Source organism: Plectropomus leopardus, chromosome 16 (genome assembly GCF_008729295.1).
Source record: "Plectropomus leopardus isolate mb chromosome 16, YSFRI_Pleo_2.0, whole genome shotgun sequence".
Classification (NCBI taxonomy): Eukaryota; Metazoa; Chordata; class Actinopteri; order Perciformes; family Serranidae; genus Plectropomus; species Plectropomus leopardus.
The window spans coordinates 15,524,939-15,546,619 of NC_056478.1; the positions used below are offsets into that span (position 1 = coordinate 15,524,939).

Below are 21,681 nucleotides of genomic sequence, written 5' to 3' on the forward strand. Positions count from 1 at the left end.
GTTGACTCTGAACAATGGAGGAAAACAGGGAAACAAGAAGGTCTAATTCATGCATGGCCACTTCCAGCCCAACCCAAGTCTATGTCAAACACACACACACATGCATAAACCCACCCACTCGATGAGAATAAAAAGTCCATATTTCAATGCAAACACAAACATGCTCATTCAAACTGTCAGTGTGTTTCTCTTGCTGGTTTGTTCGGGGAAAGAGAGGCGTTGGAGGACAATAGTTCTTTCACCCATATCTGAGCCTGACATAGGTAAACAGGAAGAGATCCCCTTTGCATAGAGGGGTATTCCTGACTCCAGCTTAGGAAGGGAAGAAGAATAGTGGGGGGTGGGGAAGCAGAGGCGTCTTTTGACCCAAAGCAACCACTTCCAAACATTTCCGACACCTAAAGTCTCTCATTCTGAGGAGCAAAGGAAGAAACACATCCCAACAACTACATTTTCTCCAAACAGAAAAACAGTTTCCCTCCAGCTTTCGCCACGTTCACTGTGCATTCACCCATGAGAGGAGAGTTAAAAACCTCTTGCTCAGCGGCGTGACAGCTCCGACACGCTTCGGGCCGGATCTGAAAGTAACAACACTTTGGAATCTCCTGGAAGTCATCTGACTGTATGATCAGCAGCGGTATCCAAACAATGTGTTCCCTTTTCCACCGTGTAATTAAACCTGTCTCTGGCCTCTTATCTGCATAGCTGTAGAGTGACTTTGTCACAATGTGGCGTCACAGAGGATTAACAACACATTCAGCAAGGTGGCCTCTCTACTTTGAGGGTAACTTGTGTATTTTTCAACCAGGACCCTATTTTCCCAGGTTTTTATGTCTGAAGCCCAGTATACACTGTGTAATTTTGAGCTTTCTCAGACGGAGGATGACCATCGTGACAGAAATGTGGCGATATCTTTGGTCGTGGCTCTGAAACAGAGGTCCTAACTCGCACAGTGAGAGAGGTTCAAGGATGGCTGTTGTCACGGTCTTTCGATCAAAGAGAGCATGGGATAAAATTCAGCGTCAGAAATTTGGGATGACCATCGCACTGTGTGACTGCTGTTACGACCTACGTCTACTGACCAACCAGTAGAAATGCAGCATGAAATAATGCACTGATCAATGCGACTGCTAAATGCTAGTAGATGCAAACACTTATTTTAAGCTCTTGTTGCAAAAAAAAACATGCCAGCTTATCCTCTTTTCATCCTCCTCCTTTTCAGACTTTTTTCAACACACGTAAATGCCCCTATAGCCATGGCTCAATTTGTTTGTTTACATTTTTCTCTTATCACTACAGCAGTGAAGATGGATGATGCATGCCAACGACGTTTTGTTCTTGCGTATTGACGTCGATGAATGTAGGCCATAGCCTGCGATTCAGTAAGTGATGTCATCGTACGTCAGCATACATCAAACTTGATGTTGTACCCAAGTTTATTAAGATGGCTGCACTAAATTTATAAGATTGCAAAAATCTCACAATCTGCAGGAGACTTAATGCTGTGTTCATACTACAAGTGACACAGCAACAGGTCACAATTAAATTTCAAAGGAAGTCAGTGACAGTAAGCCACAAACTGATGGCCAACACTTGTCGCTGCTGTTGGGTGTGAAGCGCTACAAATTAAAGTTGAGCTTGCCTCAACTTTTTTCAGCGGTCCAATCATGTGGTTTCTTTTTAGCTTTGGTGCTGTGTTGTTTAGCTGAGTTATCTGATGTTGCACTAGCTTTAAGTAAATTGCGATGCATACAGATGCAACGGGGTGTTTAAAATGAGGCTTAGACATTGATCACAGGCATTGATATTTTTAGAATCAAATATAAATTTTCAATGAAGTACAGTCGCGGTGATTTGTGGCAATAGCAGACACACTCACCACATGATGAAGTAACTACATTAATGAGCACTTGAGCAAAACTTGATAATCATCAGCATAAAAGTTCTCCTTGATTGTTTGCATCACCTCAGGGGGAAAGTTGGACTGATTGTCATCTGCAGCTTTTCTGAGAGCCAAGCTGGCGCAGCTTTTGCTTTGTCGCTGGTAGCGTGACGCACAAACACAGAGACATGTTGGTGTGTGCGTGTATTCTTCAATACACAGATGCCTCCTATAATTAACAGATTCAAACTTCCAGAAGTTTAAGTTTTAAAACTACTCTCTGTCTGTCTCTGTTTCTCTCTTTCTGTCTCTCACTCTTTCTCTCTCATTTCTGTCTGTCTCCATCTGTCTCTCTCTGTCTCTTTCAGCTTCAGAAACCATTTAAATGACAAAATGTTGGGGTGCCTGGTGTTTCAGTGAATAGAGCAGCGCCTCATGTACAGAGATTGTGTCCTTGACTTCTTCCTTTGACAGTCTTCCAGATCAACCTGTAGCTTTTTCAGTTTAAAGCAGTTCAGCTTTCATTTCTGCCAACTTTTCAGATATTTCTAGCAATTGTTAAAATATATATCTGCATTTTCAGCTAAGTATTTCTCCATTTTCAGCCTTGGTTTTAAACTGATTTCAGCTTTAAGCATCCACACTCATGTTCTGCAGGAAATGCATTTTCTAGTTATCTCGTGATCTCCAGGGGGGGAATTCAAGTTTTGCAGCAGCACAAGGGTAAAAGTCAAATAGAATAACATATAATAGATAAAAGAACAGTAGTTGTAGTAGTTGTTGTTGTAGTTGTTGTTGTAGTAGTAGTATTACAAGACTTTATGTTGAGAGGAGAGTGCTTCATGAGTTTTATAACAGTGCTTCACAGGTGGCCAGTGCACGCTACACATTATTCATCCTCTATGAGTTCTGTTTTTTGTCAATAGGGGGCGCTGTCACACTTGTGCTGATCCTGCAGCAGCCCGCGGTGTTCTCTTCAAAGTGCTTGTTGACTGTGTGTAAGCTGAACATCTCTGCCAAAAATCCTCAGCGCCTGAAGTTTATGTTTTACAGGATCCAGAGGCTCGTTTCAAAACCACTTCTGCAGTCTGCCAGGCATCTATATTTGTTACACACTTCCCGAAAACTGACCTCCAAAATGGCCTTTCAGTATCCACAGGCTTACCGCGACGATGCAGTTGTAAGTAAATGTAGCTAGCTAACTAGCCTAGCGTGCTAATAAGCCGGGGTGCTTAATCATCATGCTGTTTCATTCATTAAAGTGAGCGTCTGCTTTGTTAGCATGCTAGTTAGCCTAGCCTGCTCTGACAACCAGTTTGTTGACAAATGTTTGGGCAACCGTTACCAGTCAACCTTAACTTAACTGCCGTCTTCAATTATTAGTAGCTTATTAGTCGCTAACATATTATTCGCTATTTGGCTAACGCTGCTAACTAACCTGGACCTGCTATCTCGTTAGCTCAAGTCTGTCATGTTTTTGCCACACCTAGCTAGCTAGCTCAGCTTTTAACATCTGTTTCACCTGTCTCAGGTGGATAACTACCATGGCAACAAAGTGCCAGATCCATACAGCTGGCTGGAGGACCCGGACAGTGAAAAGACACAGGTAATCTTTATATCTGATTTCTTTAAATCCTTATTTGTGTTTGTCGCCACATTTAACTGGGCTCTCAGGTGAAGACTCAAGAAATTTAGTGTCTAAATCTAACTGTTTCTGCAAATATATTTTTTTATCTCGTGTTTTATATTTGTTTAGTGACACACGTTAGTCTTGCCATTCTGCAAGGCAAATTTATTTATGTAGCACATTTCATACCCAAACGCAACCTAAAGTGCCTCACAGATTAATCAAGTCAAAGTTAATTGTAGCCCAATTGATAATAGCAGACTTTGGGAAGAAGAAGCAAAGAAACTAAATGGAAGTATGTTTCAGTAGTCTCCCTATTAACAATAACTAAAATAAAGGCAAGGTTTTCCATTCAGTTGCATTTTTTTTTTCAATATCATGATAACCAACAGTGTTCGTACCACTGTATACCCTGAAACCGGTATACCACTGCAGCCCTAGTCCTTGGTGGAGACGGTGGACAGCTTGTTATCTTGACAGACTGTCAGCTTGGATGATTACTGGAGCCGGTATTTGGCATTTTGACCATCATCTGTATCTGCATTTTATTTTAATGATCTCTGATAAAATAAATTAATTTAAAAAGTGCAAAGAAAGTGTCAGCATGGGAGGAACTTATACTTGGTAAAACCTCAGGGAGCAATTTTTATTTATTCATTTTTTATTTAAATTTTCACTTGACCTTATAAAACAAAGTTGCTGAGAACTTACTGTATATGATGTTGAAAGTTTTAGTTTTTATTAAACATTTGCTTAAGGCATTTTAACAAAGTTTTGTGTTGGAGGTTGTTATATTCCAAAATCTAAATATTGACAGAATTTTTGAAATTTTTATTGTAAATGCATATCTGTTCCAAATATTGGTTATCAGTCTCATAAACTACTGAGAAACGTTAATCACTATTGGTCCTGAAAAAACGATAGCGGTCCACCTACTGAAAACAGCAAGGCAGAGACTGTTTTACCTTTGACACCTGAGGAAATTAAATGTTTCCCTTTTAAATACTGAGGAATTTCTACTCCACCATTGAGTCCTGACAGGGAACATCACTGCCTGGTAACAGCATAAAGCAGGACTGCAAGGCCCTGCAATCAGCAGTTCATTGAGGTTAACATGCTATAGTGACTCCTCCACCCTGCCTTAAGGATGTGTACACCAGGTGCTGCGAAAACAAGGCAAGGAGAATCATTTAAGACCCCAACCACCAAGATAACTGCCTTTTCTCCATGTTGAGGTTGAGAAGAAGGTACCAGATACATTTCTACCCGTGGCCACAAGGATCCTAAATGAAGACCAAAGACACTCCTACTCCCAATAAACATATATTTATTATTATTTCACTGTTTTTGAACTGATGGATTACATTATACTGAAGTTCATGCAACAATTCATTCATAGATATAACCACGAGCCTTAAATTTTGATGATATCACTCAGGGCCTGTCCCGAGCCTGTTGACTGAGTGATCATGATGACTTTGCTGAGTGAAAACTTACTTTAGTCTGGAACATGATGTAAAAACAGCTGTTCTGGTCTTACTCAGTAAAGGTATTCGAATAAATCAGTGCATCTGTTTCTTGTAACCGACCGCAGAGATTATCATACTGAGGAGTAAAACCTCTCTGTGTTGTGTCATCTTCCACCAGGCCTTTGTGAGTGCTCAGAACCAGCTGACTTTGCCGTTTTTAGAGCGCTGCGAGGTGCGAGACCTGTTCAAGGAGCGCATGACTGAGCTGTATGACTACCCCAAGTATAGCTGTCCCTTCAAGAGGGGGAATAGGTAAGCTACAACACAATAAGGGATGATCGTATTAATTCCAATGCCATTATCAATTTTGCTTTGCAGTACTAGTCTTTATTAATTTATTAAATTAAATAATTTTACTATCTCTGAATCTTAACACAGCGTAGCAACAGTCTGACAGCTAAAATGGATGTTACAGCACATCGCTGGGGTTTCCACTCATTTAGCATTTTCAGTTACCAATCAAAGTTCTTAAGAAGAGAAAAACACTATTCCAAGAAAATAGCATGAGAGAAAAGGAAGGAGAGAAAAAGAAATATTCTTCTCTTCAGTCAGATACAGAATTACAGGTATCCATCTCAGTTCAAAAATGTCCTTTTTCATTTGCAACTCTGAAGTAATTTTTATATATACACATATAATACAGTGGATTAAAAGGTAAATCAGCATCTTACCTTAATATGGCTTCTTGCTGCAAGTTTCCAGCAGCATAGTCATATGACATTGTAGTCAATGTTTTGCAATGCACACCTGTCTGAAAAACACGCCAGCACCAGTAGAAAAGATTGATAAGCTCGAGGGGGATATGATTCCAATGGACTTTTGACAATTTTGAGCTGGTTTTTAACTGGATCCCATTTTTTATCCTTGGTAGATGCAGTCATGTTTCAGCACTTAAGTGACACATCTGTGGAGCACAAACAATATCTGTGGAGATCCTTTTAAATTTAACAATGTCTCCCCTCGTTTTCAGGTACTTTCACTTCTACAACACAGGCCTCCAAAACCAGAGTGTGATGTACGTGCAGGAGAACCTGGATGCTGAGCCTACCGTTTTCTTGGATCCAAACACATTTTCTGATGATGGGACTGTTGCCCTGCGAGGTAACAACACAGACTGTTGTGAAAACAAAAAAAAACAACTTTATTCATTGAGAGCTTTCAATTTATCAGACATTAACATAAGATATAAGTACAAATACAAGCAGAAATGTAAAGATATATGGAAGGAAGAAGAAAAAAAACAGACAAGGGACAAAACAAAACAACGCGTGCATCGTAGAGGTTTTTCATTTTTATTTTATTTAAGATATACTATGCAGGATCTTATTAAAAATTGTATCGACAGATAAAGAGGTAATCTACGGGTGTGTTACAGTGTATTTCTCTGCAGAGACTCTGCCCTCTGCCTGTAATTTTTTATTTTCTGTGCTTGGGAAGTTTATGGTCATGTACCCCAACAGTGCTCAGGTGAGGTTGGTGATTTATCAGAAGGTAGTGACCAGATGCCAGCAGGCATCCAAGTGACACAACACGAAAAAATGCTAAATATAGTCTATCAGTTTATCTTTTGCTGGTGAGCGTGGTTTACAAACAATAACTGGCATAATGTACCTTTAATGGGTTCTTTTGTTGTCTTTTTTGCTTTTTGGACATCTTCAGTGTTTTTGCACTTCTTGATATTGAACTCTTTGAATTGCAATAACATATTAAGTAATTATAGTACACATTTTTTTGGAAAAGCCCACTATGTAAAGCATCCAGATTGACACATAAATAAATAATGTTAATTGATTGTATCTTTGTTAATGTTCTGTTTCTGTTCCTCTGATTATTTAAAGGCTACGCATTCTCTGAGGACGGGGAATACCTGGCGTACGGCACCAGCGCCAGCGGTTCGGACTGGGTGGAGATCCACTTCCTGCAGGTTGAAGGCGCCAAGCCTCTGGAGGACCGCCTGGAGCGAGTCAAGTTTAGCTGCATGTCTTGGACTCATGATGGGAAGGGACTTTTCTACAACTCCTACCCTGAGCAGGAGGGCAAGAGTGACGGTGAGGTCAAGACAGTGTAAAGCTGCTTATTTAAATCCTAAACTTTGAATTGGCTGCTACAACTATCCCTCAGATTAATAAACAAATGATAATTAGTGAAGCTCAATACTTGAAACAAGCATTTGAGACTAAAAATAAATTTAGATCCTTTCATGTGTTTTTCTTTTTAGTCTGATGGATTTGTTGCTTCCTCTGCTCTTACAACTTTGATGCGTCAGTGTTGTTCCTGCAGTTCATACGCCCTTCTCATTTCCTTACATCTTTCACCAGACAAACTGTTTTTTGCCACCACAAGGGGGCGACGCTGATTCTAAAATGTTTTGTCTTGCAGGCACTGAGACCTCCACCAACCTGCACCAGAAGCTGTACTTCCATGTTCTGGGGACCCCGCAGTCTGAGGACGTGCTGTGTGCCGAGTTTCCTGACCACCCCAAGTGGATGGCTGGAGCTGAGGTATTTTTTCTTGCTCCTACAGATTAAAAATAAATGACTCTAGAAGAATGCACGTTAACTGACATTCAGGTAGCATTTAGTGATTGCATGTTAATTGCAGGTATCAGACGATGGGCGCTATGTGCTGCTGTCTATCAGGGAAGGTTGTGATCCGGTCAACAGACTGTGGTACTGTGACCTTCAGACCACTCCTCAGGGTATTACAGGTATGATGGATTTGTTTGTTTTATTTTCTTCATCTCTGTCCCTGCTGTAATGCTTTAATGCATTTTTTCCCACTAATCAGCATTACAACTTGCTATTTTTTATTACCTGGTAACCAGGGTTGGAAATAAACTTTTTTGTCTAGCTGCCACTCAGAAGGTTACCACTGTTTTTGTGACTTAATAGTTTTTTGTAGTGTGTCTGTCTATCTGTCTGTCGATGCACAATCAGTGGTCTCATTATTGAATTAAAATACTCCTTATGTTTAGGACTTTTGCCATGGGTTAAGCTCATTGACAACTTTGACGCCGAGTACGAGTACGTGACCAACGAGGGCACATTGTTCACATTCAAGACCAACCTGGACGCCCCGCGTTACCGCCTCATCAACATTGACTTTGCCTCTCCAGCTCAGAGCAGCTGGAAAGAGCTCATCCCTCAACATGATAAGGATGTTATTGGTGAGCAGCTGCAACCCTCATGTGACCTGTACTATTGAAATATGTGAAAATGGGTGTTAAAATTTCTCCTATCTCACCTGTCGCCTCTTCCCTGTCTCTCTCTGCAGTGTTTGCCACCTGTACATACTCCAGCTACCTGTTTGTGTGTTTCCTCCACGATGTGAAAAATGTGTTAAAAATGTACCGGTTGAGCTCAGGCGAGGAGCTGAGGACCTTCCCTCTGGACGTGGGCTCAGTGGTTGGTTTCACAGGACGGAAAAGGGACTCCGAGATCTTCTATTATTTCACCTCCTTCCTCTCCCCTGGTATGAGCACGCTAAATACATAGTGTTATCTTATTTATTAATATCACTGCTCAGATTGTTTATTAGTCGTAGATGTTGTCACTTAATGACATTTGTAGCTGTAGAAAATGATATTAAAGAGTTTAGACCATTAGATGCTGCAAAATGCACAGGGTAAAGTATGAGGAAACAGACTGCTAATATTGCAATATAACACGATTGTACAATTAGACACATACAACTCTAAATTAAGTATGCACTCTTGCTCCATTGCCTTGTACTTTTGGTGTCATTTCAGGGTTGTAGCTAGTATGTTCATATCTAAACTGTGCCCTGTATGAGGATGAAAGAAATAAGCTGGAGAAAAATAATTTTGGCAAGTACTTTCAGTGATTTAAAGATTGTAGAACAAATGAGATGACAGTTTTTCTTCTGCTGCATTCAGCCATCATTTACCACTGCGACCTGACAAAGGAGCCGCTGCAGCCCCACATCTTCAGAGAGGTCACTGTTAAAGGCTTCAACCCCTCCGACTACCAGACCACCCAGGTAACCACAACACTCAGTGCTTCATTTTGTTTGTGGACATAATGTCCATGATTATTAGTAGGGTTGGACAATATATTGGTTAGGGCTGCCCCTTGAAAGTTTTTTTTTGTTTTTGCTTTTGCTAGTCCTTTTGCTAGTTTGCTTTACCGTGTACTCCTGGTTTTTGGTCCCCCAACTTTGCTGTGGAGTGAGCCCTCTTGACTTTCACACTACTCTTTGGTACAAGCTGCTGCAGACACTCATTCAGCAGCACGGAGCAGGAGAAAGGAGAGAAAACAAAGTGGTAAATTTAGAGCTCACAGCAACTTAATACGTTACATTCTCTGGCTTTTGTTTGATATCTAGTGTTGGCAAAAAATGCTGTTGCACATTTCTGACTGAACGTGACCATTTTGTGAGCGCTATTAGCTTTTTTACTCTATCATATGAATGCCACTGAATGTACTTTGGAGCCTGTTAAAACTTTGTATAGAAAAAAACCCTAACTCGTCGAATATTTATATTGACAATCCAAATCTGTGATCCAAATTGGTGATAGGCTTTTTTTTCTCAACAATTTCCTCAATTTTGGAGAATATCGCAAGTTAGCTTTCAGCACTTTAGCACCACATTTCTGCATTTTTGTATTCAATATGTGCTGATAAAGTGATCATACTGTCTGTTGTTGCACTTATTGTTGTACACTCACAGAGACATTTACTGCAGAATGTCTAAAATGAGTACTGATTAAGCAGTCTATTTTATCTTCTTTCACTGGACTTTGCAACAAACTGGCAAACTTAAATGCTTCAAAATCTTTCGGTCATCTGAGAACCAAAACATGTTTTTTCAAACCCCTTTTCAGTATTAAATTGTGACTGACGGATATTAAAAATTTGCAAGTTGTATTTTTGAACTCATCGTCTTCGAACAATTTTTCAATATGACATTATGTTATTTAAATTAAGGCTGTGAGCTTCTGGAGTTGCTGTGTCTTATTGTCAGATCAACCGTTATGATCATACTGAGGACAGTGACCTCAGAAATAATATTGTAAAAGTGAAAATAAGCACAGAGGACACTCTTTTATATAAGAGTCTCTTTGTCCCCTTTTTTCATCTGCCTCAGTCACAAGGACAGATGAAGATTCAAGAATAGCTTCACTGCTAAACCCTTATTAGCACCAGAACAAACACAGAAAGATAATTTGTCTGTTAATTCCTTATTCACTGCTCCCATATGTGTCTAAGATTCCCTGTTATTTCTTGGCCCTGTTTCCAGTCCTGTTTGTGTTCCTGATGGTGTGTCTTTCTCTATGTCCTTGCCAGATCTTCTATCCCTCCAAGGATGGCACTCAAATCCCTATGTTTATCGTTCACAAGAAGGGCATCAAATTGGACGGATCCCATCCAGGTTTTCTATACGGCTATGGTGGTTTTAACATCTCCATCACGCCAAGCTACAGCGTCTCCCGACTCATCTTTGTCAGACATCTGGGGGGAGTCCTGGCTGTTGCCAACATCCGAGGAGGAGGAGAGTACGGGGAGACCTGGCACAAAGGTGAGGGGAGTTGTGCTCATCCATCTTTGATGTTTTCTCTGCCAGGCATAAGCCTGGAGGGGATCATGCATTTGCGCGTGTGTGTGTGCGCGCGCGCGTGTGTGTGTGTGTGTGTGTATGTGTGTGTGTGTGTGTGTGTGTGTGTGTATTTGTCTGTCTGCAGCTTATCCTGCATAGTAACAGACCAATCAGTCTAGTATTATCTGTAAATATTTATGACTGGATGCTCAATATCTTCTTTTGGTTGATTTTTCAATTGTTGAAAAAACAGTTTTATTGACTGTTTTATACCATCACTGACTGCTGACTCGTTACTGCTCTTATCCAGCCAGTAGGGACGGCAACTCCTCAACAAAATCATGTGGCAAAAGCACAGAGCAAAACGCACTCGCTCAATCTATAAATAGTACATATATGTAAATGACTGGGTTGTTTTCTCCACCTGGACCTGTATGTGCTGCTGTTTCTCCTCCACTCTTCACTCTCGTGGTGTGTCACTCAATGCTGACGATCATATAGTTGGGTAAGAGCACAAACTGCTTATTTACATACTTTGTATTTTTTCCCTTTTTAGCTGGCATGTTGGCCAACAAGCAGAACTGCTTCACAGACTTCCAGTGTGCAGCCGAATATCTCGTCAAGGAAGGATATACTTCTCCCTCCAAGCTGACTATAAACGGAGGCTCCAACGGTGGCCTGCTTGTAGGTATGTGTGCTGCTGTCTAAAGAACAACATAGACTTTATAGAGCAAAAATCTTTTCCAAATAAAGCCTCAGACAGTTTTTATGCATCATTTATCATCAGTCTCTGGTGTGTCTGACTAGTGTGTTTCCTCTCTCAGCGGCCTGTGTGAACCAGAGGCCCGAGCTGTTCGGCTGTGCTGTCGCTCAGGTGGGCGTCATGGACATGCTGAAATTCCACAAGTTCACCATCGGCCACGCCTGGACCACAGACTTTGGCTGTTCTGAAGACAAAGAGCAGTTTGAATGGCTCATCAAGTAAGTGCTCGCAATATACATATATTAGCAAGGTAAAGTACACAGGATGCTAAATTCATATCAACTACTTTACTGACGCATTTCCTGTTGAACTGTTTGCAGCTGTGGTGACTGGGAATTCCTTAACTTTCATCATCTCTGTATTGACACCAGTAGAAATAGATAGATAGATAGATAGAACTGCAGTTAAAGTTAAAAAGGTTAAAGAAACCCAAAACTATAATGCATACACAGTAAAATAAAACAATAAAAACAACACATACATTCATCAGTCAGTTGCACATGCCCATCATGAAAATGCATGTGACAACTATTCTGTGCTGAGCAGCAACAAAAGAAATGCAACTGTGAGTTGAATGCTGATTGCAAACATTATCGAGTCAGTTATCAGTGCTCATTCAAGATGTGGTTCTCACTGATTCAAATCACAACATGCTCCAGACAAAAAAATATTAATGACAGCAGTTCCCCTGTTATATCACCGTCAGGGATAGAGCACCCGGATCCTGACCCATCTTGCCTTGTTTTCAGTGTTGTTAGGTGATGGTCTTAACACTCATTAAATGTATGTATTTCTATGTGAAACAGCTCCTTTGCTTTACTCCCATAAAGGTTCATGTTTTATTTCATAAACGTGTATTGATTTTTTTATGATATAAGTGAGGTGGTCCACCTCTGCTATAAAACACTGAGGAAGACGCTGACTTGCATATGTAATAGACCTAATTAAGAGCAACTTAACTTTGATGTTGGACTTCAGCCAGGAAACCAAAGTCAACCACACAGGAGTAAAAGATGCTCTCTTTAAACTACACTTCTTGATTTTACTATATTTAGAGGAAATTAGCTGCTTATTTGGAATTATCAAGGAATTAGATTGATTGAACTGATTAGTAAATTAAGACAAAAAAAAGGTCCAGGTTGTAGGATTTATTTACAGAAATTGAATATAATCATAATTCTGTTTTCTTTAGTGTATGATTACCTGAAACTAAGAGTTGTTGGGTTTTTGTCACCTCAGAATGACCAGTTTATATCAACATAGGGAGCGGGTCCTTGTCCAAGGATAAGGATAGGTAATAACAAAAATAATGATAATAATGAAGACATGTACTGTATGTACAGAAAACAAACAAACAAAAAAACATTGGCTGCTTTTCTTTGTCATGTGATATTGATTTGAGTATTTTGGGCTTTTAGACTGTTGGTTGGAAGTATCTCAAGAAGCCATCTGTACTCTGTACCCTCCCCCTGCTCCTCTTTGCCAGATACTCCCCGCTCCACAACATCCGCGTACCAGAAGGCAACGGGGTCCAGTACCCTGCGGTGCTCCTCCTGACAGGGGACCACGATGACCGGGTGGTGCCTCTCCACTCCCTCAAATACATCGCCACCCTGCAGTACATCGTAGGCCGCAGCGCCAAGCAGACAAACCCTCTGTTCATCCTTGTGGACACAAAGTCAGGCCACGGCGCCGGCAAGCCCACTAGCAAGGTGATCCAGGAGGTGGCCGACACGTACGCCTTTATCGCCCGCTGTCTCAACATCTCCTGGGTCAAATAACCTCCCGTTAAAGTGCGTGTGTTTTGTTTTGTTTTGTTTTCTTATTTTCTCATCTTGGGAATACTCTTCATACGAGCTGTTCACACCTTCTTTATAACTTTAAACCAACACAGTATTGGGTCTTTTAAGTAACGTTTACTCTGCCATCACTACATCTTTTGTTTTTGTCTTTCCTTTGTTTACCTACTTTTGTCCCTCCCTCAGTCTGTGTTAGTTTGATACAGACTCACCAGGTTCTCGGCTGCACCTGCACACAACTATCAGCCAACGTGCAGCACTTACAGCTAATGCACCCTCTGCTGTAGGCCATGTTTGTAGTCCTAAAGAAATGACTACATTATCACTGGGTGTTTTAAAGGAGGGGGCTATCTTTACGGTTATATTAATCAACCAATCAGCAATTACAGTCATGAGGTCAAAGTGGCAAAAGTTTATTTAAAGATAGTTTCTGTGTCCTCTGGGTGCTTCAACATGATGCTCATTATTTATTTTATGTCTGTGCACAGAATGGAGGCTGTGGCGTGTTGAATGACTCCAGCATGTACGAGTGTAGTGCAAATGATGACCGTGCAAGTCGACAGTATTGCTGTGGGTGAGCTTGCAAAAAACTGCATCTCGTGTGTGCATGTGAAAGTGTGTGAGTGTGAGTGTGTTTAAATGTCAGTCCCCTCATTTCTTTCAGACTGATAATGATTTCTACCTCTTGACATGTGCTGATTGTTTGCCTTTTAAAGGGAACAGAACACAATGCCACAACTACAATAAACAACTTTTTAAACTGATTTATCACGGCCATTTATTCTGTCACAGAGTTAAATGAGCATTTCACCCCAGAATCAAAATACATATTTTTCCTCTTACCTGCCGTGTTGTTTGTCGATCTACAGGGTTCCCGCAGTCATGAAAAACCGAGAAGAGTCACGGAATTTCACAGTCACATTGTCCAGGCATGGAAAAGTCATTTAAATAGTCAAAATCATTGAAAGTTTTGGGAAAGTCATGGGATTTGTTGTTTGTAATGACATTTTCACAGGAATCTTCCATAAATACCTCTTCATACTATGCAAAAATTATGGCAAACGTATTTTATGAAGTGGTCAACATAGCTCTAATATGCACTGATGCGTGACAGTGTTTTTTATAGTTTTTTGCCATCATGTACATTTTCTTCATTTTCTCCCTATTTTCTATCAGTCCGATCCTGTATGCCAGCTGCTGAAACTACATAATGGTCAAGTAAGGCAAGAAAAAAATGTGGGTCTTTGAAAAGTCACAGAACAGGTTTGAAATTTTTGTCCATAAAAATGTGTGGGAAACCTGAATCTAGATTATGTGGTTTGCCAGAAAATATGTATCTGAAAGACTCAAAAGCAAAGTATCTCTCCAGAAAACATGTCGAGCTCCCCTCTGCCATGAAAAACCCAAAAAAGTCATAGAAATCCAAAATCTCATTTTCCTGGCTTGGAAAAGTAATGGAATTAGAAAAACCAATAAAAGTTTTAGAATAGTAAAGCAATAAAATGTTAAAGTAATCTTCCGTGGATAGTGTCTCACATAATGTAACATAAAGGCCATTTTTGTAGCAATGAGGTAATATAGCTTTGGGTAGATTTACATCAGAGTATGATGTGTTTTTCTCATCACGTCTGTTTCTTTAGTTTCTCCCTGCCTTTGGTCTCACCTTCCATGTTTGTCAGCTGGAATTATGTTTCAGCAGATTTTGACGGGTCTGGGTAACATTTTGGGCAGGTGGCACAAAAAAAATCATGCTGTTGCAATGTGATTTTTTATGTAGGCTCATGAATCCCAAAATGTCCATATCAATGCCCCACTAACACGATTGAATCGTACCTCATTTTTGAGATTGAGCGTTGGACATGGGCAGCCCAGGGCTTTCAATTGTCACTCAATTGCCAATATACACTTTGATTCTTTTTTTATCTACCCTGAAAGTGGTAGTTTGAAAAAACAGAGGGTTTTTTTTTTTCAAGCAAATTAATCAAAAAGCCAAACTGTCTGCTTTCACTTCTGTTAACTCCTGGAGCTCTACTGCTTTGTGTCCGCAGACAGCCTATATTAATATAATCAACATTTGGGGTAAAGTGTTTTATGCAGATCTTTTCACCTTATACCTTGGGAATGGTCATAAAAACTGTGGTTATAAATCCTTGAAAAGTCATGGAAACTTTGAAATTTTGTCCTCGAAAATGTGTGAGAAATGGCCATGACCCGGTTACTAAAGATAATCCACAGACCTTGTGAGCAGTTTCATGTAAGGTTTTCTTTCTGCTAACTACACCCACCAACCGTATCACTACGCAGAAGGACGCGTGCATCTACTCATTGATGAGAGGCACATTTTTGTGGCAGGGCGAGATGTGATTAATTTAATTAATTAACATTAATGTTGTCCTCAGCTGAGCTGTAATATCAGCTAGCTCAGTGTTGCTAAGTGACCTGGCAGTAGATCTACGCTTCCCCCTGCGCAGTGATACAGATGGCAGGTGTAGTTCAGTAGAGAGAAAATAGTTCCTGCAGTAATTGCTCACAACGAGGTCTGTGGATTACCTTGAGTAATCGGGTCGGGTGATTTCTGGAAAGAGACATTGCTGTTGAGTTTTTTAAAGCACTTTAAGCAGAGTACCATCTATTGGTGTTATATTTGAGAGAAAGCAGACATCTCTTTGGCCGATATGTTCAACACTCCCAAACTCACGAAAACCAGGTTTCCTACGGATCCTTAAGAAGTCTTAAAAGGCATTTAATTCAATAATCAAAAAATAAGGGCTTAATTGGTATAAAGATGTATTAAATCAGTCTTGCTTAGACTTGGGAAGAATGATTTTATTAATCTTTTTTTTTTCTGATGTTGCATTGTAAAAATTAAAAATTGGTCACTTTTAAAAAAATATATATTATTTTTCTTAATGTACCAAATTCCCCTTGCATTAACATCATTAAAATAAGTTATGTTTTATGTTACAACTAATATTAGAGAAACATTGTCCCTAAACCTAAACAATTGATATTCACATGATCTTTTTCTTTAATTCTGGTTATTGTAAAACTGTTCTTGAATTTCATTCCTAACATGCCTTAATATTAACGAACCCTGAAAGCAATCTAGAGTGAGAAATAGTTCTACAGGTAAAAGGAAAAATATGTATTTTTTTATTTTTAGGGTGAACTGTCCCTTTAACACCTCCTGCAGGTTAGTGGTGTGTTTATCGATCCAAACATATTTGCACCCTTATTTATAATATATTATTGCCATATAAGTTTATTCCTGACACATAAAGAAGTGATCCACACAAGTATAATCTAAAAATTTGACCATAAAAGAACAGGTTATACTGATAAAAGCAGAATTAGTATCCACATTTATCTCAATATTATCTTTGGCCACAGAGCAAAGTTTAATTTGAGCTCCAAAATAAATAAACACTCAAGAACTGGATTTTTTCCCATTCAATTTAATTTATTGGATTTTTCTTAAGCATTTTGATGTCGCTGCACAGATAGGAATAAGGGAGCGAGAGCAAACCTGAAGCTGTGGGTGTCAGGTCTTCCACCAGGGGGCAGTCACTCTGAAAATAAGCAACACGTGCAGCAGGAGCAGAAAATGAGGGTGGTCTGACAGAGGGCCCCATGTGGATTACTCAACATACATGTTACATGTTCAAGAACTTCTCTGATGTCCCACTTTCATGTTGATGGAGGAAATTTTATGGAGCAGCTTCTTTTGAAAGACTCCATATATTACATGTTTTCAACCTGACTTTTCCAAACTCATTTCAGAGTAGGATTTAAATTCACCAAAACATAGAAACAAAAGACTGTTCAAACTTAAAAAAAAGAAAGTTACATTTAGTTATTTTTCATTTTATTATGTTTAACTTTCTGTCTTATTTATAGCTGAAATTGAACATTAAAATAAAGTTTAAGGCTGTAACTGGACATGATTGATAAATTAAAGTAACAAGACAACAAATTGATTTACCTTACCGTTAAAATGCACTCAGTCACGTTTTCAATACCTTTCTTGAAATATAACATTTTAATTACCTATGTCTGGTGAGAGAAGGCTGTTAGGCCTAAACATCTGGGACAACTACAGCATGAACCTTGAAAAGAGCATTTAGGAGCATAAATCTGTCCCAGCTTGACAGAAATATATTTATGTGCTAAAGCAACAAAAAACTCTTAGTAAAACATCCTTAAAATTAACTATTAAATACTGAACTTTTTAAAAATGAATATAAACTTTGACATTGTGTTAAATAAATGCACAACTTTAAAAGAGAGAAAAGTTTTATCAAATAAAATTCCAAGTCACCCTCAATTCAATGTAACAAAAGTTAAATGCATGTTTTTTCTTTCTTCTCTCATTTTTGGGGAAATTAGGAAGATTTAAATGCTTGTTACCCTGCACCCCCTCCAAACATCCTGATTTCAGTGAAAAAAAACCCCAAAAACAAACTGACACGTTCAATGGAAGTTATGAGATGAAACTATTAAGATTTTGACATGAAAGTATTCAGATTCTGTTCCACTGAATTTAAGTCAATCTATTTGTAAAATGTTCTAGAAAACTAAACTTTACAACTAAATGCAGAGCAACACCTGTTTTATGCACATGTAAATAAACTAATGTTTCTTCTATGCAAATTATATTACTTGCATTTTTTATTTTAAAAAATTACTCACTGGCTTTTATACTTTGACACTAAATTGTCTTCTTTAATTTTTTCAGCTCTATGGACATTAACACCACTTGTTCCTCAGTGTTACTCTTTGGGACTCACTGCACAACTTTCAAAGTAAAGGAGTGGAATTAAAGGTAAGTAAGATAAACAATGTTTGTAGGCTTTTAAACAATGTAAATGAATAAAAGCTAATTGTAAAAATATACTAAATACATGTTCATCTTGTCACATCATAGCCAATGAACAAACAATTCAAAGTCTTTTTTGCATGTTTTGAAAAACACAAGGAATGCACATAGGATTTGATTTAGACCTACACTAAAAAAAACAAACAAAAAAACAAAATAAAAAAAACAATTCCAGCACCATAAAGTGGGAAAATTCAAATTTTAGCACAAAACCAAATTTTGCAGAATTTTCATGCATGATTTAAGCACTGTTGGATCATATTTATGAAAAGGAAGAATCAAAAATATCACCAGAAAAATCCCAGTCTCCCTTTAAACATGCCACAGCCAAACATAAGCGATCTATGTGTGCAATGTATGTGTGCGCGTGCGCGCACGAGCACGAGAGAGTAATGAACCAGCAGAGGGCGCTTAACAGTCCTGAGAAATCCTGCAGGCCTTCATCCCTCACAGAGGCTGCAGGCTTTTAAAAAGCAAACCTGGTTTCACATTTTTGAGCCAAAGCTGGCGGTGCATTTAGAGTTTAAAAGCCATCTGAATTCTGTTTTTCACAGACTTCATATTCATAAACTCTAATGGATTCTGAAATGCAAGTTTTAACACATTTGATGCAAATCTCGTCATATTACTATCTGACTTAAAAAGTCTGGTGAAACTCATGGTAAAACTGCTGGAACGGGTCCTAATTTCTGATTGGCTTACACATTTGAAGACGGTCTAAAGCACCCAATGAGCGCACACCTGTGACCATGTTGAAATATTAATGCGCCGACCGGAAATCCCCACTCCGCCACCGCAACTGCTGAGGAACTATATTACTCGGCGGAAGAACTATAAGACTTTAGTTAAATAAATAAATATCTCTCGACTAGATATAAATGCTGCAGCTATAATGGCTGTAATTTGACTTTTTTTTTTTAGTTTTCTTTAGGCGTAGGAGTAATCTGACAAAATAAAAGGAACAAAAATCCAATAGAACCAAACTTATTTACTTATTTATTTTTAATTTGTATCTTTCTCTAAAGGCAGCACGGAAAATCCCTCACTAGGAGCTAAGCGGGCTCTGCTTAGTGAAAGATCCAGAAATGTTTTATGTCACAATTAAAGAAATAAAAGTTTAGGAGTTTTGGTTAAAGTGACAGACCGAAATAGAAGCTGAGCTCCTGGAAGTTTGACGGGGTTTAATTTCCATGTGAATTTTTCCTTTTGTAAAATAAATAATTTATTATGAGGCCTAAAGTGTATTTAATTTAATAAACACACTTCAAGCTTCTTTTGTCCATTAGGGCTTGTTATGTTTGAATCACATGTCTGTAAGTTACATTTTTGTTAAAGAAAAAAAGGAAATTGACTTTACGCGATAAAATGTAGCTTATCAATCTATCTTAGACGCCATAAAGGTCTTGGGGAGTCTGTCGCCTCAGTGTGGGATGAGGGATCGTGCAGGTGTCTGCAGAGAGCCGATGGATGGCGCTATTTATTTCTCTCTCTCCTGAGTCTTTGGTCATATTGGCTCCCAATCACTGATCTGAAACCAGTTTCCTAACAATGCTCAGTGAGGACACAAGGCTGAGTGGGTGAGGAGCAGATGTCAGATCAGTAGAGAGGGTTTGGGGACTGTTGATTTTTAGTGTTACATTAAGCTATGAATCTTTCACTGTGGCTGTTTTATATGTGATCAGCTGTTGGCATGGTTTCAAGGAAATTGCTTTGTTGTGGGTTTTTTTTCATGGTTTTGAATAGCTGAATACTGCTTGTAAACAAGCTGAGTGGGGGATGTGAAGTATGGATCTTTATCAAGAAGAGAGAAAGAGGAGGGGGAGGCTGGGAGCGTGGTGGGGGAGGCCAAGAAGAATGCCACATGGTTTGAAGAGCCATTATAAGGCTCTAAGGCATGCGGGAGATTGGGTTCAAATTTGCCATTAACTTGTCTTTTTCCTTGCTATTGGATAAACTTAAAAAAAAGAAAGATAATTAATCTCTAGGAAGTCTCCTTTTATTACTTTTGAAATATCCAAGACAACTAGTTTGACACACAGCTGTAAGCTTAGCAGCAGACTTGTATGGGAAAAAAAAGGCGCTGACGCTGAAAAATGTCCCTCATCTATGGATCATGTTGGAGATGAGTCCCCAGATGTGTGCCACAGACTCCCAGCAATCTGTTGGTGACACATTAAAAAAAAACCAAATCTGCCTGCCCTCCCCTCGCGCCGCTGCAGCTTATGTTACAGTGTCACTATAAAATATTCATCCATGGAAAATCTCTTTGATTCCAGGCAGTCACTTGGCTTCATACGCCAGGTTAAAGTCAGCCTAAACATGTAATTCAAACTAGAGCGTCGGCAGACTTCAACTCCAGCAGACTCAAACTCTACTTTTCTTCCACATTTGCTCTATCAAAGGGACATCGGGAGAAACGTTTGCTCTGTCTGTGCCATCTAATTCGTCCACGGAGGAAAAAAGGAGGATGTCCGCTCCCTCTTCAACAGGTGAGTCACTTTTTGCTACTTTTTTTCTTTTTCTTCATCTTAAATTTCCCCTAGAACGCGATGAGTCTTGCATTTGCTTGAAGCTCACCCCCATGGAGCTGCAGAACCTGCTTTTCAATGACCTGAAATGACCGTGTTTGCGCAATATGGCACAGTGATGGATCGGCTTTTTTATCAAAAGCTTTCAATAAAGTTATGACGTTAAAGACGCGCGCGCACTCATATAAATACTCGTTATTTAGAGAACAAATGGCACAGAAAATCATGATATAAATTCTTATGAGGAAACAAAAGAAAGAAGAGATTAAAACAAACTACAAAACAGGCGTCGCCCATCCTCCTTTAACGCACTGTAAGAATATTAAAAGACTATTATAGTGATGTTTCGTTAAGGAAATGCACCGATCATCAGGTCAGGAGGATATTCACAGGCTGCATGTGCAACAAATGGAAAACTCTAAGATGTTAATTGAACCAAAAGAAAATCTTAAAAAATCATACCGACCTGCCAGATCCGAGCGTCAAAATAAAATGAAATAAATAAATTGTTAAATTCAAGAAGCGTATACGGATATTTTTGTCCCATTGTGCGCAGTTTTTGGCGCACCGGCTGCAGAGCCGCTTCTTCTCCAAACCTCCCCCCTCTCTCTCTGACGTCACCGATATTTCATTCACATATTTTCATCCTGTTTACTCCTGTTGGAGGAGACTTTTTCGGATTGAAAAACTACTTTAAAAGCACGTGGTTTAACCGATAAAAACTTTTCTTTTTTTCTCGCTGTTGCCATCCTAAAACTGGATTAAAAAAAAACATATTCTGTCTTCAGGAGGTGGTTTAAAAACAGTTCATAGGCTCCCAAAAAATCTGTCGGATTAAAAGTCGCTTGAAAAAACATCACTAGCGTCAAAACGAATATTAAATCTGATTTTACACAAACGATTTAAAGCTGCTTTTCTTAAATGAGACACAAACCCACCAAATGTACCTCAAATTTTGGGTTTACTTTTGGGGCCAAGTATGGAGCACATGCCACACGTGCGCTTTTGTGATACCTATTTAAACTCACTTGTATTTTTTCGTTGATTCAAAATATTTCTTAACGAAATCTATTGTTATGTCAAAAGTAGAACTCGTTTTAAATGCAGTAACTATTGTTTTA

General features: G+C 39.1%; 2 protein-coding genes across 4 annotated transcripts in view; both read left to right on the forward strand.

The window, feature by feature from the left end:
* The first annotated feature begins 2,829 nt into the window (after nt 1-2,829).
* LOC121955722 (prolyl endopeptidase) lies at nt 2,830-13,920 on the forward strand. Of its 3 annotated transcripts, XM_042503784.1 has the most exons (15): nt 2,831-3,062; nt 3,414-3,488; nt 5,157-5,290; nt 6,009-6,139; nt 6,877-7,086; nt 7,418-7,539; nt 7,640-7,745; nt 8,013-8,204; nt 8,312-8,509; nt 8,934-9,037; nt 10,345-10,576; nt 11,151-11,282; nt 11,419-11,575; nt 12,844-13,150; nt 13,645-13,920. In XM_042503784.1, the coding sequence occupies exons 1-14, from the start codon at nt 2,925-2,927 to the stop codon at nt 13,136-13,138; spliced, it is 2,226 nt and encodes a 741-aa protein (XP_042359718.1). In that variant the 5' UTR covers nt 2,831-2,924; the 3' UTR covers nt 13,139-13,150; nt 13,645-13,920. The 3 variants fall into 3 exon arrangements, with proteins under 3 accessions (XP_042359720.1, XP_042359718.1, XP_042359717.1); XM_042503786.1 differs by lacking the exon at nt 13,645-13,920 and having other exon boundaries at nt 2,830-3,062; nt 12,776-13,006; XM_042503783.1 differs by having other exon boundaries at nt 12,844-13,920.
* A 6,579-nt stretch (nt 13,921-20,499) lies between these two features.
* The window catches only part of lin28b (lin-28 homolog B (C. elegans)), a 33,145-nt gene continuing 31,963 nt past the window's right edge, over nt 20,500-21,681 (forward strand). The window contains exon 1 of the mRNA XM_042504024.1: nt 20,500-20,521. Within this exon, the coding sequence (XP_042359958.1) occupies nt 20,500-20,521 (22 nt within the window). The remainder of the gene's footprint in view (nt 20,522-21,681) is intronic.

What these genes read in the sequence shown, in the direction of transcription:
- LOC121955722 (XM_042503783.1), top strand. Translation starts at nt 2,925, where the DNA reads ATGTTTTACAGGATCCAGAGGCTCGTTTCAAAACCACTTCTGCAGTCT. An exon ending in CGGACAGTGAAAAGACACAG is followed by an intron (nt 3,489 to 5,156) that starts GTAATCTTTATA and finishes ATCTTCCACCAG; the next exon opens with GCCTTTGTGAGTGCTCAGAA. An exon ending in CAGTTTGAATGGCTCATCAA is followed by an intron (nt 11,576 to 12,843) that starts GTAAGTGCTCGC and finishes CCTCTTTGCCAG; the next exon opens with ATACTCCCCGCTCCACAACA.